This window comes from Phoenix dactylifera, chromosome 3 (assembly GCF_051530095.1).
Source record: "Phoenix dactylifera cultivar Ajwa chromosome 3, Ajwa_hap1_PhDact_Kaust_v1.1, whole genome shotgun sequence".
In the NCBI taxonomy this organism is placed as follows: Eukaryota; Viridiplantae; Streptophyta; class Magnoliopsida; order Arecales; family Arecaceae; genus Phoenix; species Phoenix dactylifera.
Genome location: NC_143192.1, coordinates 9,457,771 through 9,483,344, shown reverse-complemented (window position 1 = coordinate 9,483,344; position 25,574 = coordinate 9,457,771). Strand labels below are relative to the sequence as shown.

At 38.4% G+C, this 25,574-nt stretch overlaps 2 protein-coding genes across 5 annotated transcripts in view; one reads left to right on the top strand and one right to left on the bottom strand.

The window, feature by feature from the left end:
- Positions 1–2,328: 2,328 nt before the first annotated feature.
- On the top strand, positions 2,329–6,868 carry LOC120109930 (Clathrin light chain protein). Its single transcript, XM_039123730.3, has 3 exons — positions 2,329–2,837; positions 5,863–6,016; positions 6,127–6,868. Exons 1-3 carry the CDS (start codon positions 2,434–2,436, stop codon positions 6,562–6,564), a joined length of 996 nt encoding a protein of 331 aa, XP_038979658.2. The 5' UTR covers positions 2,329–2,433; the 3' UTR covers positions 6,565–6,868.
- Positions 6,869–7,277: 409 nt separating this feature from the next.
- Positions 7,278–25,574, bottom strand: part of LOC120109928 (putative serine/threonine-protein kinase) — a 30,285-nt gene continuing 11,988 nt past the window's right edge. For 2 of the 4 annotated variants that reach the window (XM_039123722.3, XM_088717699.2), the window contains exons 3-7: positions 20,892–21,007; positions 17,457–17,667; positions 17,131–17,368; positions 10,536–10,686; positions 7,278–8,318 (exon numbers count right to left, since the gene is read on the bottom strand). In XM_039123722.3, coding sequence (XP_038979650.3) covers positions 8,001–8,318; positions 10,536–10,686; positions 17,131–17,368; positions 17,457–17,667; positions 20,892–21,007 — 1,034 coding nt within the window. In that variant the 3' untranslated portion in view covers positions 7,278–8,000. Of the gene's footprint in view, positions 8,319–10,535; positions 10,687–16,929; positions 16,965–17,130; positions 17,369–17,456; positions 17,668–20,891; positions 21,008–25,574 lie in introns of all 4 variants that reach the window. The other 2 variants (XR_015976114.2, XM_039123723.3) reach the window with 2 other exon arrangements.

The following is a 25,574-nucleotide window of genomic DNA, read 5'->3' as shown; positions in this document are numbered from 1 at the left end:
AGTCGACTCGGTAAACATTGGAGTCGACTCGAAATCCTCAGGAGTCGACTCGAAGACTATTCTTTTGAATTTTTCCTTTGATTTTACTCTTCCAAATTGAATCCTTTGAACTTTAAGCTTGGGCCAATAAATTGTAGCTTTCTTCCAACTTGAGAGCTTTGGAGGCCTTCTTGTGTTCTTCCAACTTGCTATGTTCCTTGCAAAATAAATATCTTTCTCCTTGCAACATAAACATTAGTATCTATACTTCAAGGTTTTGTGATCATCAAAATCAATCTATGAATCAATCTTTGGGTCATCAACAGGTGTACCTGTGATATGACGGAACGAATTAATGGGTTACCATCATGATTGCGCGTGATCGTGTGAATTAATGAATTGTCGTGGAAGGCCTGAGATTTTGGGCTGATTGGAGGTCCGTAGAGATCGTGCGCATTTAATTGTTGACAGTCGTAGCAGGGTATGGTCCATGGTTGATATGCCGTGGCGTGGCCGGCAAGCAAAGCATGGTGCGGTGGGACTGTTGCAGGACTTGGCCGCAGCATGTGGACGATGAGCTCAGCCTTCTGGCCTTGGCCTGCATGAGCTCGGTCTTCTGAGCTCGGCTCGGCTCAGCTTTCTGAGCTCGGCTCGGCCTGCATGAGCTCGGCTCGGTCTTCTGAGCTCGGCTCGACCTTCATGAGCTCTGCTTGGCCTGCATGAGCTCGGCTCGGCCTTTTGAGCTCAGCTCGGCCTGCATGAGCTCGGCTCGATCTCTGAGCTCGGCTCGGCCTTCTGAGCTCGACTCGGCCTGCATGGGATTCGGCTCGGTCTCTGAGCTCGGCTCGGCCTTCTGAGCTCGGCTCGGCCTGTATGACCTCGGCTCGGTCTCTGAGCTCGGCTCGGCCTGCATGGGACTCGGCTCGGTCTCTGAGCTCGGCCTTCTGAGCTCGGCTCGGCCTGTATGAGCTCGGCTCGGTCTCTGATTTGGATGCTTTAATTGTATTTGTGGGGTGGTCCATTTTTCCTCCAACAATGATGTAAGCAAGAAATTCTCTAAAGGAGATAGCAACCAAACAACTAAAATGGCCAAGCGGCGGGCAAAGATAAGAAAGACACCAACTTAACTAATTGATGGGTAGCATCACCAGCAAGGCTTGGCTCCACCTGGTAAAACCAAGGCTAAATTTTATCAAGTTTGAACTCAAAATTCATTCGGATCTTCAGTCAAGGTATTTAGATTATCGCATACATATTGAAATATTTAAATCATAAATTTTTGATGATGACATAATTTTTGTGAGCATGTGTGATTAGTATAATTGATCCAAAAATTTGAAATCAATGAAAAATTTTAGAGACTTAGTTTCTTTTGATAATACATACTATGATAAGCTGAGAAGCTTTATGAAATGGAAGTTTTACAAAGATGAAAAATTATACTTTAGAAATAACACAACAACCCTCTAGTTGTATATGATAGAAAACTAGAGGAGAGTGCTTAACTATAACTGCTTGGATTTTTTAGGTTGAATAGGTTATACTCAAGATAGCACATTTTACTTGATTAATTTGGGTCAGGACCATATTTTTTGATGCTGACCATGAAGAAAAAGCCAATAAATCTACAAATATTCTAGAGAGAGGTTTTTGGCACACATGCCACTTTTAGCATACATGTCACCTTAGGCGGGAGCAAGGTAATAGAAGACCAAGGCCTCACCCCGGCCACCCACGTTGATCCAAAATTAGCAAGCCACGCGTCTCTCTTTTTTTTCCTTTTTCTTTTAATTTTTTTACATAAATATCCTTCTAAATATCAAATTCTACATAAATATTTTTTTAAAATAATATTTACATGTATATCCTTATAAAATACTTATTTTTGCTATTCTATTTTTTTATATCCTTATTTTTGCATATGTACCCACGCCATCTAATGTCGCTAAAAAATTAATAGTTTTCAAATTAAAATAACTAGAATATCTTTAATGGGTAGACATGCAAAAAGAAATATTTACGATCGAGATAATGGACAAAAAAGTAATTTAAGATTTTATTTTATTTTTAATTAAAATAAATATGATTTTTATTAATTGTGTTAAAAGAATTGTTATAAAAAATAGTATTTTATAAAAGTACATAAATAAATATAAATTTTTAGGAGCTATTTACGTAAATTTGGATTTTAAGTAGGGTGTACATGGAAAAAAAAAATTAATGCTGGTACGATGCCTTGAACTCGTTTCCCATAGCAGGGGGGAGTTCCAGTTTGGGAAACGAGTTTTGGTTCAAGGGCAGTGTCGTCATCCTCGTCGAAAACTTAGACAGTAATTATTGCGGCCAATTCAACCGCGTCCTTCCCAAAACAAAGCAAAGAGAGGAGAAGGAAGTCGAAACGAAGCCGCGAGAGATCTCAGAGAGGGAGGAGAGAAGACCGATCCCGATACCGAGATGTCGGCGTTCGATACTTTCAGCAACGACGGCGAGGACGGCGGCTACGTGGCCTACGACTCGCAGAGCTACGACTACTCCTCCACCTTCGTCGACGACGCTCCACCGCCGGCCGCCTTCCCCGGAGACATCGGAGGCTTCGGCGGCGGAGCCGGCGAGGACGACGTACCCGTACACAACGCCCACGGCGGCAGCATGTCCAACTCCCCCGAGGGCTACGGCTTCCACGGAGATCCTCCGCAGGGCTACGCCGCGGCGCCCTCTCCCTTCGGGATGCCGGACTCCAACGGGAAGGCGTACGGCGAGGAGGATGAGAACGGCGAGATCTTCGCCTCCGACGGGCCGGTCCTTCCGGACCCGGAGGACATGCGGGAGGAGGGGTTTGCTCTGCGGGAGTGGCGCCGGTGAGGGGTCTTTTCTTCTCGAGATCTGCTTCTCTGATGCGTTATTTCTCTTAGATTTCTCTTGAATTGTGTCGATGTCTCAATATTTTTGATTTGTGGGAGTTATAATGTCAAAATATGAACGGATCTGGGTTTTTTCTTTTGATCTTTATCGCTGAGATAGCCAAAAAGCTGGCAACTGTGTTTGTTTGCGATCTGAATTTTTGACCAGCATTTGAGAATTTTTTGGAAATGGTTTGAATTTTACATTTTGTTTGGTAATCTTGATGTGCAAAATGCACTCATTGCGTTTGGTAATCTGTTCTAGATTTTCAAGTTTCTGAGAGGTTTTCTGTCAAAGTGTATTCTTCTCTGGATTTGTTTTTTATTTTTAAAATTTGGTATTGGAGGTATATCTGAGTTCAACTGTTTTAACATTCTATTTACCTGGCTCTGATCTTTGCTTCTTGTTTACAAATAAGATCTGATAGATCATTATGAGCAGGAGAGATGTAAAGAGCTAAACTATCAAAGAAGATCTGATAGATCATTATGAGCAGGAGAGATGTAAAGAGCTAAACTATCACATTTTTCATAAACGGCTTTTGTTAATATATGAGCCTTGTGAAAGTATGCTTGGTGATCCTTCGCTATTGGCCTCTTTAGGTTCTTAGAAAGAGGAGATTCAAACCTCTATGAACAGGAACAAAGAACTCTTGTTTAGCGTGTGATATTAAAGCATGACAAAAATCTTTACAGGATTCAGAATTTGAGATGTGCATGTTGAATGAGTATTTGACCCAAATTGTGGAATGAGATGATGATGATGATTATTGGGGAATGTGCCCTTTATTTTTGACATCAATGTATGACTTTCCTTTAGGATCTGCGCAATTGACACTAAGGACTGTCTAAACAGAACTTCATCGTAAAACATGTCACTTCTAGGGACAAACTAAATAAATCACATTTAAAACATGTCACCTGAGAATGTCTGTTCAATGTTCAGAAATGTTATGGAATGAGAAAAGGTAGGAAAATGTTCGAAATACTTTCAGAGGTAGCCCTAAATAGGAATGGTTGGTAAGGATGCATAAAGCTGGCCCAAACAGTTGGGGCAAGGCTTTGATGGTAATGGCTTCTCAAGCAGCTGTTTGTTTACGGCACTGCTACAATGCTACTGGTATTGACTCGTCTGCGTAACTCCACAACATATCTTCCAAGACTGCAATTCCTAAGGGAAGAATGATACCATGAGATTGACAGCGTGTATTTCTAGATTCTTAGACTTGGGTATAGAGAATCTAGGGCTTGGATCCTATAGGGAAATGGATTACCAATCTGCAAACAAGTTTATGTCTGTTCAGAAGGTTGAAAGTTGAGAGAGGAGAATAAAGATTAAGTAGTTATTAATTACACTTTTATTACATTACCTATTTTGGCATGATTTGATGATGCACTTCATTTATCCTCTAGGTCTGCATATGGGCTCCTTGGTTCTTTCCCATGCTAATGTGATATTGCTTTTCATTCTTTTATTTTCTTTCTTCACCAATCTAAAAGATCTCATTTGGAACTTTTTTTTGTGCCCTTCCATTTGTATATATTTGTCAGAACACCTAAGGACATTCCTTCTCCCAATGGTCAGAGCACTTTTACTTTTGCAGCTGTAGTAATGGATTTGAATAATTGAATACCATGTAGCATAGCTTAGGTTTTCTAGTTTTTTGTGCTCTTAATCTCTAACATATCTGAAGGTCTCATGCATACCATTGTGATGGGTTTGTAGTCAGAACTGAATAAGATCTGGACTTTGAAAACCGGACGAGCCTGATTGAATCTGGTCTTGTTGTGCTGTTACAATTGCATTGGGTTAAATTTTTGTCTTGGTGTCTCTCTAACTTGCAATGTCTATTGGGATTAGAGGCCTAAGATGCTTTGCCCTTTTCCTGACCATCTTTTCCCTTTTCTTAACCTTCAATTGAAGACTAAGTTAATTTAATGAAATTACTTCTATGTATGTATGAATCTAAGTATTTATGCATGTTGGTACGTATATACACCTGCATGCATGCTTATCTCTATTGCATTTAGATCATATGGCCGCTTATATCACGATAGCCTCAACAAGATTTAAAATGTTTAACTGATATAGATAAAGTTGTTTGTCCAATCCAGCATTTAGTTAGTGCATCTTAGATTTTCTGGATATCCACATGTAGCAAAGGAGATGCCAAGCAGTTTTCTGCAGGATCTTTCTCAATTCTTTCTGAGAGGGAAACTTGTCCATGCACTGTATTTTATGATATGCGCACCATGGTAGTAAACGTATTCCAAAGCAACTAGACATGAATTTACGTCATGTGCATTGATGATGAGGAAAAACTGAGGTTTTGTCTTGCAAGATGAAGTTTATATGTTTCTCTATCAACTTTGTGGTACAGTTAGAACTAGGATTAACTAATATTACTGTAGGATCCTTTGCTAAGTGATTTTGGCTGTTCATTAATATGACATATTTGTCAAACATTTACTGATTATCTTTTCATTTCATTGGTAGAATTTTCCAAAGATAGAAAAATAACATCATATGGAGATGAGAGATTATACGTGCATGTGATTTGGGTCTATGAGATGACCAAGTTGTTTTGGTTTTATATCCAATTCGGCGCCCATTTTTTTTTTTTAATCTAACTTTGGCTGAGTATGACAATGGGTGAATGCTTAGGGGTACAATTATCTCAAACAGTTTTTCTTTTCACCTACCTTCATGTTCAGTTTGAAGGGCACCCCCCCCCCCCTCCCTCTGATTCACAAGAGCAAGAAAGAAGCACTGGATTGCAGATGAGATAGTATCAAACTGACTGTTTTTTACTTCTTATCTTGCTTAAATCATGATTTAGTTGAAATTGTTCTTGTTGAATTCAAAATAGTGTAAAGACCATTATTTTTTGCAGTTTTTAAGACTTTCTCCCTCTGCTTCTTCAATGAATTTTATGTGTAGTTCTCCTTCAAAAAATGTTATGGTTTTGTTGCACACTTGCAGCCAAAATGCCATCCTTCTTGAGGAGAAAGAGAGAAAGGAAAAGGAGCGGAGGAATGAAATAATTGCTGAAGCTGATGAATACAAGAGGTCTTTCTATGAGAAAAGGAAATTGAACTGTGAAACAAACAAGACCCACAACAGGGAAAGAGAGAAGGTGGAAAGTTCTGATGCTTCTAACTCATGCTATCTACTTGCTTGATAACTGTTTATAGTTCTGCTCGAGTCTTTGCTCTAAATAGCATTTTCTTCTTTTTTTTTTGTCAGCTATTTCTGGCCAACCAGGAGAAGTTCCATGCTAATGCAGATAAACAGTACTGGAAAGCCATTGCAGAACTCATCCCTCATGAGTTACCAAGCTTTGAGAAGAGAAGAGGGAAGAAAGAACAGGAGAAGAAGCCTTCCATCACGGTAATTCAAGGACCAAAGCCTGGAAAGCCCACTGATCTTACAAGGATGCGTCAGATTTTGCTGAAGCTGAAGCATACTCCCCCACCCCACATGAAACCTCCACCACCACCTGCCCCAGCAGCAGCCAAGGATGCCAAAGATGCTAAAGATGGTGCTCTAGCCACTGGAAAGAAACCAGCATCACCTGCCAAAGAAGCCACAGCTAATGGTACCACTGCCTCACCCAAGGGAGAGGCCCCTTCTGCAGCAGAAGGGGAAGAAGCTAAGGTGCCGGAGCCACCTACTACTGCTTGATTGCTGAGAATTGCATTGGTGAACCCCTACTTATTAGTAACATTACGCTCCATTTGTTATTAAGAATAAAAGCTTTGCATCAGCCTGACAGCAGAACAGAGCATTTGTTTGAGTTGTTTGCTTTCCTTGACTGGATTTGTGGAGATTGGTTATTAGGATAGAGAGCTATTCTTTTTGAGATTTTTTTCCCTGTAGAAGATTGGATGCTATACTTTTTTGTCTATCAGAAAATCTTGGCCTGAGGAACCACATTTAGGTGCGCGCACGCATGCGTGCATGCTAGAGCTGTGTCTTGTGTTTCAAATCGGACGGTTTCAGCAGAGTTTGAGCTTTTATTTACTTTGTTGAATTTTGTCGAAGTGATTATCCTGTAGAAGATATGAGTTTCTGAGGTAGGGCTCTTAGCAGTTAAGAAGGTTTTGCAGGTTGTTTGGAAGCAGATTATTGGTGCCATTTAATGCAGTCAGGTTGTTAAGTGGAATTTGTGTTAGCCTGGTAGGCTGGAGCCCTTAACTGATGGCTTTTGTTGGCTTTTCTCTATTATCCCAGGTCGAAAGGATACCGGCAGGAACTGAATAGTTGCTGAATGTAGATGTACCAATGGAGGAATTGTATGGCCTGACTGCACATGCCTCAAAATTGAACATTAAAATAGCCAATCTTGGGATACCAGATTTACCATGAGAATGGGAGAATGATCAAACAGTCAAGGATGAAATGAAACTAGAAATTTCTTTGCGATAAGATGAAACCTGGATTCCCCCTCAGCCGAGAATTATTTTCTTACATAAAAATTTACACCACATTGATAGCTGGGGATTTCAGAACCAGCATCCACTTGGATCATCAACTCTAACTAGCCAATTTCTAGGAACAGCCATAAATATAATTATGGATTTCCTAACTCTGTCATATCAATTCACAGCATCCAAAGACTCCCAAGGAACCTACATTTTTTTATACAGCACAACTTTTTTTAGACGACAAGATTACCCTCTTGAAGTGGAATGTTACACAGTGCTGCAGGTTGTTAGAAGTCACAGGGGCAAAATAGAAACAAAGAAAACAGGACTTATTCTTAAAACAAGAAGCAGTGTTAAGTCTACATACAAGGATCCCTTGGAATGCGCCCCTCTTGTATGTGATGCAGGAGCCACTTAAAGAGAGGTTTTTTTCTTGGTTCATGCCACTTGCAGGTGAACTCTGCATGCATATAAAGTAGGCCTAAACAGAAAATCATATCGTCCGCAAACCGATGACAAAGTCATCAAAGCATATGGCTGGGTGAGGTAAAGGAATGAAATCCTACATTCTGCTCCTGTTGATGCATGTAATGCAGTTACTTCAATTCATGCAAGTGATGGAAAGACATCTCTTCCTGGTAAGCTTCCTGTCTAGCATGTCTGTTTTAAGTTAACTTTACTGCATGACTGCTTTCATCTAGGAACCAGTTCAGAATAGGTTACAGTAGCAGAGCTGGGTGGAGGAACATTGGTAGACTCTCCTGCTTTCCAGCCTCCACTGGTATGTCTCAAGTCTTGGACGAGACGTGGGGGCGTCAGTTCCTTCTCGTTCAGCCTTACTTGCTTGGACAACATCTCAACGACCTGAGGCATGGTGGGTCTTTGCTTGGTTGCTGCCTGCGTGCAGAAAAGGGCAACTTTGATGTATCTTAGTACTTCTTCCTCCAGATATTCTTTAAGATTTGGATCCACGAGCTCTATCAGATTCCCTTCTTCATAAAGCTGCCATGCCTGTAGCGCAGCATCGTTAAGTTAGAAGGATATCAACAAATTTACGAGTCATAAGTTTCAAGATCATGAAAACAAAAGATGCTACTAAATCAATAGCTTCAATTAATGGAACTTTAAAACAAAACCAGTCAATGAAGTTCCTCCAAGGGGAGTAATAAGAGTAGAGAACAGATTAGTGAAGCCAAGTGTTAAATGCCGTTTCATGAACATCACCACAACTCTTTTTTCAAACAAAAAAGAAAAACAGAAAAACACTACTCCTGCAGGCTAAATTCAAAAGTGGGTCTGGCCTATCTCATTAAATAGATAAGCACTTGGGAATTCAGCATAGTCCCCAAACTTGTATAGTTCATACATTATGGTTATTCTACTGGCCGATCTCCTTAAGCAGTCTTCCCTTCTACCTCACTTTGTTCCTGCATTCAAGCGGTGGAGAATGGTTGCAAAAGGGGCTGTTGTGATAATCTCCAGTGGTACAAGGCAGTAGCTCGGTTCGACGGCAGTCCAGGCTTGGTTTTAGATGCAACTTGGGGGGTATTTACCCAAATAGATACCTCTTGCACCACCAAGGGGTCAATACAGTACGTATCTATGGGTATATAATATCGGCTGGTATTTTTCAAACTCAAGTTGAAACTAATTCAGACCATCTTCCCTCCTTTTATAGCAAGAAACAACATAAATCTACTAAAAGAAGACCCCTTAATTAACTAGAACACCTAGACTTCTTCCCTAAAATGGGTAAACTTATAACTCAATACAATCTATATAAGGGATTGGTACAACCCCGGACTCATACCACCCTGCACGTTTAGTACAATTGCGCACCAATCCTGTATCGACCTCCCTAAGCATTCTACACACCCTCATTTATTTATTTATTTATTTATTTGTTCATTTGAACTAGCCTTATATGGTACATGGTATATCATGTACCATACCGACTAGATATTAGGTCCCAGTCCTTGATATTTAAAAGCTTGCTGGCAGCTGGATATTCCATAACAGCAATTAGATGTTTGATGGCATCTTGGTGTGATAGCTAAGTCAAAACACTGAGGAGGTGTTGGAGATTCATTATTGAATCTGATACACACATCAAAGGTGGTGAGCTGATGGCGGAGTTGTCTACTCAGTGGAGGAGTCATCAGCATGGACTAGGCAACTAGAGGGATTTTTTGACGGTTATTGCACATCTTAGTTTTGTTAGGAACTTCATTTACCTCTTTTTATCTAGTCAGATAATAGGTCAATGGTGAAGTTACTGATAGGTTGAGTGGCTTTAGGAGTCCTCGCAAATGTGGTCTTCTATTTGGATTGAAACATAGGATGGAGTCGAAGCTAGATTTAGCTGTAAACTACTTTCAGACTAATTGCCTAAGACAGAAAAGAGTTGTAGTATACATAAATTGAAGAATCTAGTAGCTTGCTGGTTGCTATGTAAGAGGCAAATGCCTAAGGTACAAAGTTGGAGGGAAGAGGAAAGTACGGTTGTCGTCCTTGTATGAGTTTAGTCTGAGCTGAGAACGATGGTTCGTTAATAGACCAAAATGCTTTAGCTGTTAGAATTTAACAACTACTTATATGTGGTGCTTGAGTCTTAGAGTGCTCTTGTTAGTGACTGGATCCCCTTTTATGGCATGTGCCCTCTGATAATGGTAAGTCCAATCTTGTGAAGTTTGTGTCCTATTGAGAGAATAATTTCTGAGTTCTGAATTTTTATCATTAAACTATTTTCACAAATTTTATTTCTTCTCACAATTCTTTCATGACTGTTACATGATCATGGGCATTGGCCAATCCTCCTAAGAAGTGATCATGCCATTTCACATAGTTTACATGGATTATTCTACTTCACCTCCTTATAGAGATATCTTGCCGGCTTCCTTAGGTGGGGAGCTATAACCAAATCCAGCATCCTTGAATGCGACTTTGTTAGACTTTGCAATCTTCTCCACGGGGTTATTTTATAAAGCAGCAAAACATGATACAAGCATATATTGATTCTAATTATCATGTGTGCTCCATATGGTCATGTTGTAGTGAAAAATAGTATAGTAGTGTCAGACTGGTCCTTTTTCCAGGCACATACTAGTACATCAAACAGAATCAGATATAGTTCTTGTTAATATAAAATAAAAGTTGAAACCCATAAACTAGCAAACAACATGTAAGTAAATGAAGATCTGCAAGGGAGGAGTTAAATAAAGAACCGACCCATTCCAAAAGAAATTTCTCCTGTTCTGACCAATTTGCCTTTGAAATACTCCTGCCGCTAACTATTTCCAGTGCAAGCATCCCAAAACTATAAACATCAGCCTTTTTAGTTAAGTGACCATGTATCGCATACTCCGGTGCCATATAACCGCTGCATGTGATTGTTCCAAAATTGAAGTATGAAAAATGGATTCTACAATGTTAGCATGAGGGATAGGCTAGCGAAACCCTGACAGTAAAATTTGCAAGTTGTAACCTGTGATGCCGTTACAAATTTACCATCATAAAGCCTAGATGAAAGAGGAAAACAAGAACAATGTTTTTTATCGCTATGAATTATTTTACCAAACTGCACTAACATGAACTGATGCCTAATTCACACAAGCATTAAGAAAACCGACATGTATGGTTGCTTAATTCCAGCACCTAGAACAACACTATAATGCGCAAAACTTTATGTTGTTAAATGATCGGTGCATGCTCACCTTGGTGAAATTTAAGATTACCAGCTTACTCATGTTGTGAAAAAAATTTGACAGACTGCTCAATTATTCATAAACCGAAATTGGTTGAAGGACAGAGCTGATTTTAATGGTCATGTAGATACAATTGGACATAAACCATGTATATTTTGAGCTCGACTGAACTTACATTGTTGGAGAGAGCCTTTGATCATTGGGAAACTATGCATTCCAATGAGTCTTTTTCCACTACCATTACTTTATCTTAAAGTCATTAAGAAGCAACGCACAGGACAAAATCTAAAATTTAAGAGGATGAAGGACCTAAAATTACACATTTCCAGTAATGATCAGAAAATGAAGATGATTGCAAAATCTTTATGATGCAATTGTAAAATTCAAACAGAAACCACCTACCATGCACCTTGAATACTTATATGCTTTTTTCACTTAAGTTAGCTAAGAACATAAGGCTTCCAAATCTTGCCTAAGACTTAGTCATGAAATAGGATAAAGGAAAGGAGCCTTTTTTGATATGGCTAACAGATTGGAGTGTTAACCATAATAGAAAGCTTGCTAAGCAAATGCGGTGAAGAAACACTTTTGTTTCTCCTCAGCTTACTAAGTCTACTTATGTGTAGCATATTCAATGTTGCGAATATCATATATTGATTAGAAATTAACAAATAAAAAAATTCTTATCATAATATCATGTTAGTTCATAGTGTTGTTCTTTTCTTTTTGTGTGCGAGTGGAGAATAATGGCCGTGTTTCCAAGTTTCTAAGTGCATTCTGTGAGAAAAGAAGTGCCAATAGGTGGACTCAAGGAACGTTGACATCTCAGCTAGTGTCTCAGACTGTATAATTTAGTAATTTGATTTAATAACAAATAAAATTAAATATTGTAAAACTTTTAAGTTTTTATATTATGTTACTAGGTCATGAATTAAACAGTTAAGTGGACAATTAGCTTAATAGACAAGATGGCCACTTATAGATAAAACAAATAGCACTTGAGCAGTTTAACAATGCACAGCAACTTAAGTATTTAACTAGACATTTCTCACGACTGTTATTCAAGTATATACTACTGTACAATCTTTTTCCAAAACTAGAAAAAACCATCTTAGCCAAGTTTTCTGTGACACAACAGCAATGTAACAGGTTGATTTATTCCCTAATCTGTGTCATCTTGTAGGACCTCTCATGGGGTAGTAGGCCATTCCCAGGTGTTCCTCTATCATTAACTAGGATTGCACCTGGCATCATTGCTGTCTTCTAATTTGCAGAAATAGAAAACAAGCTAGTTTCTTTCTGTTTTGTTTCCCATTTTCTAGGAGCAGGAAATGTGTTTGGTAATAACAATTATTTTGCATATCAAATGACACAGAAAAGAAACATATCTGGTGGTGAAAGTGATGGTAATGGAATGGTGACTATGGCAGCAGCAATGCTAGCAACAGTAGGAGTGGTGAGTGGGCAGTGGCAGTCATGGTGGCTGCAGTGGTTCTGGCATTGGAGGTGTCAGTGGCAGTGACTTGCTGTAGCTGTAGCGGCGGAAGCAGGGGGATGGTGGCAATGGTGATGAGGGTAGGAATGATGACTCCAGTGGTGAAGAATTTAGTTGGTGATTAAGTGGTAGCAATGATGATATCTGCAATAGCAGGGGTGGATGTGGTGATGTTGTGGCAATTTTGCAAATGGTAAACAGAAAAGAAAATTTTGGATGCAGAACTTGTTTACTGCTGAAAAATTTGAAACTGTCACTTAAAAATGAAAAGACCAAGTTCATGTTTCATGTTATTAATTTTATGTTTCTAGAAACAGGGAAAAAATATTCAAGATAAAACTACATGAACAAATTGCTTAGGCGATTTTCAAATATGTATATCTATGGATGTTATCACGAGAATTATGGATTTAGTAGATGAGTAGACTCAACAGAGGTGCGATCAAGATCTGCCGTACCGACTGTACTGATGTACCGGTGAGCACCAGTATCGGTACGGTTTCTGTTTGTACTAGCTTAAATCAGTACCGAACCGGTACTTTTTCTGCTAAATGCGAGCAGATGTGCGCACCCCCACGTTAAATGCCATAGAGTGGCATTAAATGTCCTGTGCGCACACTGCCCCACGTGAGCGAGGTGCCCCGCACACCCGCGTAGGCACGCTGCCCCCCGCGCGCGGGCTGGGGGAACCACGTGCGAGCATGATTTCCAGCTTGCGGGCGCTATTCCCTATGCGGGGAACCGCGCAGGCCTTTTCCCCACGCTGCCTCGCGCACCGGGCACGTGGGGAAGCCGCGCTTGGGCCAATGCGAACCGGCCCAGTTCGCACCGGTAAATAGCGAAAATTGGCCGCCGGAACCGTTTTTCACAACCGAATCGACCGGTTGGGCTGGTATTGGTACAGTACGCGCTGAACCGGCTGGTTTGGGCCGGTTCAGCAAACCATGGGTGCGATGATGGTGACATCTATGCAAGCAGGCCAATGTTTATTAAGAGAATCTGGATAGGAGTAACTCATCATCATACAAATCCAGGTACGTCATCTCGGTATCGGCCCCATATTAGTGCCACCCTGTTACTATGTCGGTACGTCCGTTATGGAGGCCGGTTCGGCATACCGAGTGTCGGTAACCTCTGTACCATATATTGGTACCGGTACGGTATGCCCTGTACCGACTAATTTGGGACGGTATGGTGTACCTTGATACAAATAAAGGATAACTAAAAGGTTGATTAGATAAAAATGCCTACAGGCATGGTCCAGTTTTTAAACAAAACCTTATCCATCATTATCAATGATCATTTGAACCTGAAAAATGGTGCAGTCATAAAGTAAGCCTCCATAAAGAGGTTGAGAAAGCAAGACTTGGACAAAGTTAACTAATGACAATGTCAAATAACAGCAGTGGTCTACCTAGTGAAGCTGACATGTAGATAGCTATATAAAGTGAGGCATTGAGAGTGAATCTCAAGCACCAGTTGATGAAGATAAACATTTACCAACAAACATCACTGCAAAGAGATGGAAACAAGAAACTGGTTCAAAAGCAACCAAGAGATAAGATGCTGATGCATGTTTCGTAGAAGTGACAGGTCACAAACTCCATAAATCTTAAGCAATGTGATATAGATAGTTATCTGCTTATATAAGCATGACATGTGAACTGTCTAAAATCTTAAGCCCCAAAGTATCTATTAGATGTTTGAGCACGGTTTTAAAATTTATATTGAAGAAATATATCAGGTGAGATTTTTCAGAATTTTATGTATCTACAAGGAAAAAGGGTTCCAAAATATGTATTTAGTCAATACACCCTCGTTTCATTAATTTCACATAAAATGACAGATTCTATTACACTAGACTCTTTTACAAGGGGTGACTTCTGTTTGTTTATTTCACATCCCAGTGCCTGTTACTATAATTTAGTTGGCAATAATCAGACAAGCAATAAAAATAAGAAAAAGTGAAAAGGCTATCAGGATAAAAAAAAAGAAGTGGATGTCAATAGGTTTGCACAACAGTAATTTGTCTAAAACACATGTATGACACTGAACAGGAGCATAGGTATCTCACTTGTGCCCAACTGCATATGGATTGATGCTGAATGTCCAAGAGCGTTTGTCAAATTAATTCCTTTCTTCACATAAATGGTGGCCCAATACACAAAGCTCCCACCATTGTGGGGTCTAGGGAGGGTTAGATGTATGAAGCCTTAACTCTGCATGCGCAGAGGCTGTTTCTGTGTTTCGAATCCAAGATCTCCAAATCATAATGGTGCAACCATACAATTGCGGTAAGGCTCATCCTCATCCTTTTCTTCCCATAAGTTATAAATATATCCACATGATCAATTTTCTCTGCAATAGGGTAGTAATTGACCTAAGTGTTTTTGAGTTGACCTAAGTGTTCTCTTTGTTCACTGCATAGGAAGCTGATTATATGCCTTGCTGTCTAGTCATCAAATAATGTCTTCCCATAACAAAAATATCAATACTAGTACATAATATGTCTTTGGTCAATGACAATGACATTGATTTCTTGCACAAATGTCTTTGATAACTTCATGTCGCACATCTTGCGATCCATAACTTTGTATTTGATTTTGCATTCAAGCTAGGAACTGCAGTTTGACTGTGGACCACCTAGTAGTCAATCTCATCAATACTAGTTCATAATATGTCTTTGGTCAATGATAATGAAATTGATTCCTTGCATAAATGTCTTTGATAACTTCATCTCACACACTTGCGATCCATAACTTTGTAATTGATTTTGCATTCAAGCTAGAAACTGCAGTTTGACTGTGTAGTAGTCAATCTCTCATCCATAGGACAACTTCCCAAGACTGTATGCACATTCTTTTTGCAGGTAATATTTGATAACTCAACGATGGGCACCTTTGAGTTACCTCTAGAAGCGAAATCACTTAATTATAATTCAAAGCTCTAGGAACCTGGTAACCCAATCATAACAACTATAAGAACAAATTCAAGCTTGGTCTCAGAAACAAAAAAGAAAAGTTCACTTACCAATGCAGTGCAAACTTTGAAATCATAAAGCAAAGCCGTTAAATTTGCAATTACTTCCATTTGAGGATACTTAGTGTGTCTGTATTGGCTTTCCACAAGCACTCATCTTTCTATGTTAAAGTCATTGCAATAACTTCCTCATAAGAAACTAAATTCCATATTTTGACTGAGGACTCTAACTCTTCTCTGGTGCCAAAACTTTGCTCAATGTTTTCCTTCATTTTTTCCCTTACTCTGTCCATTGTAGACAAGAATATCATCTTTACCATAACAATCATTCCAAAGATACCTGTTTTGCTGGATAATGATTTACTTGACCTCTATTGGCATGCATGCAACAAGCATTTTGCTGAACCTATCAAAATTAGACTGAGAAATATGTTTCAATCCATAAATTACCTTCTACTTTCTACATAAATTATCTGGACTTGAAACTTGAGCATTTAATATAGGTTATGCACCTATTCTTGTAATATCATGAAAAAAGGTGTTTTTCACAAGGATCATCCTTTATTTAAAATAACGGAAATGATTACCTATTGAATGTTCAGCTCTGCAACGGGGAGCAAGGTATCAAAGTAGCTCACCAAATTTCTCAGTATGACATTGTGCCTTAGTATATAAGCTGTTCCATCCGGTACACTATCCATGGAATAGGCTCAATGTCAGCTAACAACCTCCTAGCAAGGCAACATAGTTAATGTGCCATGTAATAGCACCTTAACATGATAGTGGAAATTGGAAAGGGGTAACTGATGACTCAATCCTATATGATTCTAAAATTATATTTTCAATAAATTAACTCCTAAGTGGCACACATACAGTAACATGATTATGCACCATCGTCATATAATTTCGAGATACTATATTCTTTAGGTAGTGCAGTTAACGACATCTATAGTTTCCTGTTTCTCAATTTTATATTCTCTTGCAATTTCTCGAGTATAAAATGTTTATAGATAATCTTTAAATCCAACAGTCAAACATTTTGTAGTTTCTCAAGCAACCTATGCTTCTCCTTTCTGTCATTAGCAAAACTATTTCAAGATGATAGACTATATAACTTGCCACTCCAGCCCAAACTTGCACTCTGACCAAATCTTCTAAGTGAGCAACTCTAATTAGACTCCACAAGCAGCACTTTATGTGGTATTGAATGGGGAATTATAAAGAATTACAATTAACAGTAGTTGTAGAGAGCATACAAACTAGCAAAATAAAGGTCTAAGCAATCAATCGGGCATTAACAATTATGAGCAACAAGAAATCAGTCCGGCATCAACATTCATGAACATTTCTTACAAAAACTATTGCCACAAATCATATGCTTCCAATGCTAAAGAAAGCCAAGCATTAATTACTAAAATGAGTAACTAAGTAGAAAGATTCATACCGCAATTCTTGGAACCTTGTAGAAAACAGTTTAGGCTGGTAAAATATAACCGAAATAAGACTATAAGTGTTTGGTTTAAATTCAATATCAGTATACTTTTCCTTCTAAATTTCCAAGTAAAACAAGGGACTTAACTAGTTAACTAGCCAAGAAAAAACATGACAGCAGATGTTGCAGCCACAAGTCCATAAGATCACTTACGTTGTTCCAGCTACACATGTGCTGATGTGAGTAGTATCATCAGGAAATAGCCTGGCCAAACCAAAATCTCCAATTTTCGGAGTGAAGTTTCTATCCAGAAGAATATTACTAGCTTTAATGTCTCTATGCACAATTTGTGGTTCAAGTTCTTCATGAAGAAATGCAAGACCCCTGGCAGTGCCCATACAAATTGAAGATCTCATGCTCCAATTTAGCTTACCTATTTCACCATCAGACCCTACCAGATTAAAGAAACATTAATGCATTAATATGTGGAACAAGTGCCTCATTTGCCCTAATTAATCTTCAGAATTTGTTAAATTTACCTCGTAATGCACGATCAAGACTATTGTTCTCCAGATATTCATAGACCAATATTCTCGTACTTCCTTGAATGCAGCATCCAATTAGCTCAACAAGGTTTGGATGCTTAACATTTGTTAAAATTTTGATCTCGGTCAGAAACTCATGAACCCCTTGCTTGGATTCTGCAGAGAGAACCTTTGTTGCAACAGGAGCTCCATTCTTAAGAGTTCCCTATTGTAGATAAAGAAGGAACAGAAATTGATATCAAAGTGTACCAACAATAATCTTAACTCTTAAGTGCCCATATTCTATAATATATCTAGGAAACAATTAAGTCTCACAGAAGCATGAGAGATTACATGCTTATAACCATATAGAGAGAGCAAATAAACCAATTAAGCAAACATTTAAAAGAATTTCAGAAATAAGTAATAGCAAATCTGACATCAAGGAGACTAAACTTTTTATTCTCAAATTGGTTTTAATCTTCTAGACACGGCTATCCTGGAACGAAAACTTTATTCAATCTTATCTCCATTCAGCAGAAGCAAACGATTAATAAATTATCCACTCAGTAAATGTAAATCAAATATATTTCAGATCAGAAATTTTGAAAATCTCCTCAAGAAGCATGCCTATTTGGAGGGAGTTTAAATGCGTTCCTTTACCACTATAATTGAACTCAGGGGAAAGTTTAATCATCACTGAAAACAGTCAAACTTAATTCAACAAGGAATCAGAAGCCTTTCATCTTTTCTTAATTTCTAAAATCTAAACTAACTCCAGTAGTTTCTCAAACAATTTTTTTAATGTGTCAAGGAAATTACTATAAGTTTGTAAATTAATTGTTGCTGGTTAACTGATCAATGACATTGAAAATCCCTAAAAAATGGCTATTTTGGTACTAGATTCTACACTTGTGATCCTCTACTGGAATTAGCAGTTGCAGAACATAATGATAATTATAAAATACAACTTCCTCCGGCATCTGGGACTACCAAAATTTAATGATGTCTTGGTTCCTTATCTTGATCCATCCATCCTTCCTTCCAAGGATGTTATTAACGTCATACAAACTTCGAAATTATGCTTGATAACAACCTTAATAATTGCATGGAGAAAAGTCAAAACTGAAAAACAACATTGCAATTTCAAGCATGCAAGGTGATCATAATAATGGTGAGTATTTAAAAGGGAATATGTTGATTTCCATTAATGTGTATGTTAATGGAAATCAACAAGCCACAATAATTGATGATCTGCTTAGAAAGAACATACTATTTTTTCATTTGCAACAAAAGGAAAAGATTGGCCTTGATACAGAAGTTAAGACTACATGGAGGATTTGAGCCGAGTAAGGCGAGGGCGGCAGAATCCTGAATACAATTTTTAAAATGGATCTAAGAAACTGCTTCTAGATTCAAAATGTGAATCCTGATTGAAAAGAATGTATCAACAGAAAATGTGACTCTTCTTCACTTTGTTCCAAGATTCTACGAGTGCACCTTAAAACTTTCACCCTCAAGGAGATAGATCTGCTTCTCCTCTTGTCCAAACATATCTGTTATCATAAACTGCCCATGTTTCTATGGTTTGCGGATGCAGTCTTTTCTTTCATTGAAATAAGTATTGAAAGTTTTCTTCTTTTGTTCCAAACTTGTTTTTCTGGTTACAAGTTTCAGAAATCTGGCATGATCTCCACTACAAAACAATTAACCTGTTTCGCATGTTTCATTTTTTAGAAACAGGAAAAGTGGCTATTCAATCTAATGAAGCACGCACGCACATATGTATTTTCTCTGTCAAAATTCTGAAATTCAATAATTATGTCTCTTGAAGGTTTTGTATCAAGGATTTAGCCTGCCAAATGTTTCCTTCTGAGAGATTGTCACCTGAGGATCATGTTCCAGGTATTGTCTTCCTATAGTTATGTTAAAAATTTGGTAACTTGCATGTAGATGCTAAAAGGGATTACAGGTCAAAATTTTGAAGCTCAAAATTTATTGTCATCAAGACTCTGAACCATTAGAGAAAAGTAGCAGTTTAGATATTCATTTTCATGTTCTCAGTATATTTTCTTGGATATAATCTCAGAACCTAAATTCCTCGCCCTATGGTCATGATGAAATGTATTATCTCTTAATAGTTTCACAAAGCCTAGAAAATAGATAGAGTGATAAAAGTAGGAGGATAGGTTTTAGAGAGATACAGTTTAGGAAGCAGTGAGGCACAATTCAAGATAGACTTTCAAATTGTTCGAGGAATTTAGAGATATTAAGCTATGGTTGGAATGTCTTTTTTTCCCAAATTGAGAAAATATATTTTCGATTTTGGGTATAGCAGGACTTGAACCTGCGACCATTAGGTTAAAAGCCCAATGCTCTACCTTAGAAGCAACACTGGATTTTCCAATGAAAAAATACTTGATACAGATGGGCCTTTTTCTACTACAATATATCTCGTTTGAGCATCTCAAGAAGGGGAGAACCCTGATGAGTTCAAATGCATCATTATTTTTAGTACTGTTGGTAAATGAATTTGGCATGAATGGACATATGACAGGTAGCCCAGCATAAAGAAGTTGTTCAGGTGAAGTATAGAAGATCGGTCCAAACTTTAGATTATACAGGATGTTTTTGGTGTACTTAAACAATCTAAGATTTTTTTTCTCAATTAAGAATTAAATACCTTCAAAGTTAACACAATAAATGAAAAAATGCCTAAGTGTTTTCCCTTCCAAATTCTTGATACATATTGGCATCATACAGAGGCAAATGCAAGGTACTTAAAGGCGATTTTAGATTCTGCTGCATATACGAAATGAACATTTACCAAAATCTAGTAAATCAAACATCAAAATTCTTCAACGACAATCAGCTTGGTCCTATCTAATCGAAGAAAGGAATGAGAAAATGTGCAATATATAATTGCGCAATGGAGAATAACTACTCACAATTGATTAACAAAGGTGCATTGCAAGTAGATGACACTTTGAATGCACTAGGGAGACCTTACCCACTAACAATTAGTGTTAAGCATTCATCTTGTATGTTATATGCTGTTGTTCCTAGGGTGTCAGCTATCATTTATCTGTCTAATGTGACAAACTAGGCAGAAGGCACTTTATACACACACTCAGGATTTCTTTTCCTTTTTCCTGGTAGTTTTATAAAATCACGAACTATGTTAGCATGATAATCAGAATAAGGTTTGCTATCTTGGTACCAGACCCGGTATTGTTACCACGCCCGTACCAAGTCTCGGTTCGATGCCGGTAATGCTACAATATGCTGGAACGAGATGGGACATACGGCATGCCATGATCAAAATATGTCAGATTCAGTCATAAGTTAATAAGGTAGATGAATCCAAGCATAAGAACTAAGACATTTAACAGCCATAATTATAGTGTGATTAAAGTGAACAAAGGCAACATATTAAAACATTATGAATACCTTGTAGACTGTTCCAAAACCACCTTGTCCTAATTTATTACATGGATGAAAATTATTTGTTGCTGCTCTCAACTCACCGTAGGAGAAAACCGTGATGTTCTCACTGGATGACAACCCTGTCCAGAAAAAGAGAAACAAAATCAAACAATTACATATGGTTTACTAGAACATGCGAGTAGTCCTTTCACATGACTTGACAGTCAAGTCATAATAATAGCAATATTGATCTTGATCTGACATCAGCCAATCAAATGTGTTGCCTCAAAGTCAACACTGTAGATAACAAAAGTAATCTGCACATCTTCTCTGCTTGCCTTTCCCCCGTAGTGTCTGTATAAATCTCCAATGAACTTCAACACAATTATACTGCTGGCCCTTAACACAAATATCTGCTCTTCAACATGGTTCACAAAACTTTTGGGAGACAAAACATGAATATTTCTAGCGGTGATGGAGTTCTTATAATTGAAACAAACAGCAGAAAGAAAATTGAGAAGCATTTCAATGCAATGACTCCAGAAGTCTTCAACAGATTTCATAAGTAGATACATAGCTGGCCTGACTGTGGACTTAACCAGCACTTCTGCCAAGACAAAGTAGAAACGGAAACATCATTTTGTCACGCCCGAAAACCGGGACAAGACACGGCCGTGCTAGCGAGGGGTACAACCAATGATAATACGAAGCCAAACATTTCATTTAAGTTCCAAATTCATTTCAGATAAAATATCATAAATAAAATTCTAATTTCATTATCCATTAAATGAAACCAATACGAGTTCAGAGCGTCTAAATCTAAACATAAATACTAAACCCATAATCCTCAATATTCAGAAAATCATTAACTACAAATTCATAGTCAATTTAAAATACTAAAGTTTTTCTACAAAGTCGTCAAGCTTGCTAATGCGAACTCCAAGCGTGGATCATCCTTCATTTCTAAGACCCTATTCGTCTAGAAAGAGAAAAATAAAAATAAAGATATATAAGCGACATAGCTCAATAACTAAATCTTACTCTACCTTATCGGATCAAGTATAAGTTTTTACATGATTCAATGCATTATTTGGAAAGTAAATTTTATATTGTAAAATAAATATTTCATAAATATAATAACAAACTATGTCATAGCAAACCAATCATTATACACAAATCATGAAAGTTCATAAAGCTAAAAGTATAATTTGAAATATTCATATTCAACAAATATTTGCCATTTATCCATACTTTCATTTAAAACAGTGCTCATAGATTTGCACTATAATCACTATAATCTATGACAAGGCCATCTTCGTAATCGACAAGATATCATAGTTTGTATTCGTTACCACTAACCTGTTGGCAGAGAGGGTTGTTTTCATTGGATGCTAGCTCCAGGATGTCGATTGACCCATATTTCTACGGGCAATCATAGCAATCTAAGAGCCTTTAGAAAATATATATCTTTTTCTTAAAATATGCACATAAATAGATGAAAAATACTAAATGACATAATCAGATTCATATTTCATAACAAAGCTATTTTCATCAAAACATTCATGAAACTATTTTTCATAGTAAAGCATGATTTTTATAATACATATGTTGATCCGTAATTTTTAAAAAAACATGATTTCTTTATTGGCAATATCATTAGCATCAAGGATTGCCGAACCGGACGGTGCCGCCCACTTCGGGCCAAACCGAGCCGACCTGATCTCTGACCGGGTCAGTTCGTGCATGAAAAACGATTCTGGCCCCGTAGGAACCAATCAGTACAAGAGCGAACCGGACGGAACCGGATCCGTCCCGCTCGGCCAGGACTCGATGCGAACTGGTCGGTTCGCACGGATTCTGATTAATTTTGCCACGGAAAACATCAAAAAACATCATCTAACTTGAACCGGAATCATAGAAACATCAGAAAACATCAAAAACATAATTAAAAAAATCAAATTAGACATAAATTTATAGAATAAATTCGAAAAGAGAGAGAGCTCTCCAAAAAATAAAAAATACGGTGTGCGGATGTGCGAACCAGGCCAAAGATTGCTGAACCGAGCCAACTGGTTTGATACCGGTTCGATTCTGTCGGAACCAGTACTGAACCGGATTGGGCGCCGACTGGTACGACACCCGGTATCAGTTCAGCAATCCTTGATATGCATGAAAAACATGATAATTTAAAAAATCATGAGTGTAAGATCTACTTACTTCTTTCGCCTTACACCGCCAAACTTTACTAGGCAAATCACTTAACCCTCTTAAAAATATTAAAAGCAAAATTAATTTTTGTTCAATGATTTCAATAGAATTAAAATAATAAGAAAAGGAGACAGTTGGTTGGGTGACGATGTTCGGCGGCTCCGGGCAGGTCAAGTCTAAGCAATTCGATCAATAAATCATGGGGTATGGACTCGATCAAGGCCAAAGTCGTTCGACATGGCTCATCATTAGGGGGTTCCAGGATGCTTAATAAGGCCGAGGTGACTGATCTAGTAGGCAACCTGGGCACTAGGGCAGTTTAGGGCCTCTTTTTAGGAATCAACTCGGATTCGTAGATCAGATCGATGAGATCCTATACTGGGATCCATAGGGTTATTTAGAGATAGAAACAAAAAGAAAAGAGAGAAAGAGGGAGAAGATAGAGAGAGAAGAAACAAGAGAGAAATCGGTTCTCTTTCTTCTTTTTCTTCTTTTCTTTTCTAACTTTTCTTCTTTTTTTTCTTTTTCTCTTCTCTATCGCACTCCCCTCTTTTCTTTGCAGAATAGAGGAGGGGGTGTGAGCTCGCCCCATCGAGAAATAGGGGATCCTCCAGCCTGATGGCAGCTGTGGCCGGAGGACCGGCGACTGCGGCCGAGAACCGGTGGCACAACAGCGAGAGAACGGCCACCGACAGTGACCAACACAAGAGAGAGAAACAGAAATTTTCTGATGATCTTTCGCCAGATTTCGGCCATTGTCGGGTCGATCGGGAAAAGGAAGAACAAGGAAGAAGACGGGGACCTTACCTTGGCTCTGAGGAGGTATCAGTGATCCCGATTTCTGACGAGCACAGAAACAGGCAGCCGTGAACTTCAAAGGAAAAAAGAGAGAGAAAGGAGATCGATGATCATCGGTGGAGGAGAAAGAGAGGTGGGGAGGTGCTTATATAGACGAGACCTAGGGCTCCGATGGCCCTAGGTCTCTGACTCCTAGCGGTATCATTGGGGGAGAAGGGAGGAAGGAAGACGCCCGATAGGAGTCTTCCGCCCATCACGTGCAAAGCACATGCAAGGCTAACCTGGGCCAAGCCTAGTCGGGCCGGTCAAGTGGACCAGGCCCGGGCAGGCCTTCACACATTTAGCGTAGAATCTTCTCCTTTTGGACTAATTATTTTTGCCTTCATTATGAAATTTTTTTTCCTTCAATTGTTTTATAAGAGGTTGTGGCTAGCTATTAACACAATCAAAACACTTAAACAAAATATTTTTAATGCATTCACCCCAAAAATATTAAAATGCCCTGAAATCCAGGCCCATGAAATAAATAGTTAATATTTGCCTGCTTCTGTTAATGTGGTCGTCTTACGCTTAGTTGCTAGGCCCATGAAGTCTGTATTGAAGAGGTGGATGGAGGAGAAGAACATTGTAGTATTTTTCACTAAGGAATGAAGAGGACTTTTCTCTATATTAGATTTCTTCAATTCTCTTCATTACAAAATGACTCAAATAACAACCCTTTATAAAGAGGATTTTACAACCCTTCAAGTAACCTCTATACAAAATACTAAGAGTCATATTTATGAATGACACTTCGGTTTCATTCATGAAGAGGAATTCTAAGTAACTTTCATAGATAAGATAAAAGGTCTTTTTGGAAACACAAATGTCTTAAATAATATCTCTTGAATCAATGCACAATTAAGTTTATCTATTTCCAACACCCCCCTTTAAACTTAATTGTCTTCCATCCTTCATACCAAGCAAATCTTTGAATTTGTTGAAGAGATCAACTCCAAGTGGTTTAGTAAAAATGTCCGCAACTTGATCATGAGTCTTCACATAAATAAGCTCCACATCTTTGTTCTTCACATACTCCCGGATTGAGTGAAAACGAACATCTATATGTTTGCTCCTTTGATGATAAACTGGATTCTTCCCTACAGCAATTGCCGACTTGCTATCAATGTAAATTTGTGTAGCTTCATTTTGATCAATATTAATCTCTTTTAGCAAGCTCCTTAGCCATATTGCATGACTAACACATGAAGATGCCGCAACATATTCTGCTTCACAAGTTGAGAGAGTAACAATTGCTTGCTTCTTAGACATCCATGAGAATGCCGTATTACCCATAAAAAATACAAATCCGGAAGTACTTTTTCGGTCATCCAAGTCTCCACCCCAATCACTATCAGAATAGCCTTCAAGTTGAAAATTATTAGAATAAAAATAGAATAAGCCAAGGCTTAGAGTACCTTGAACATAACGTAGGATTCTCTTTGCCGCCTTCCAATGAGATGATTTTGGTTCCTCCATGAACCGACTCACCAAACCAACGCCATATAGTATGTCCGGTCTTGTACATGTCAAGTATCTCAAACACCCTACCAAGCTTTTGTAGAGTGTAGGATCAATCACCTTGCCTTCATCATTCTTTTACTTGAAAGAAGCTTTAGAGCACCGAAGTTTACATGTCCGAACCGCAAATGCCAAAGCCAA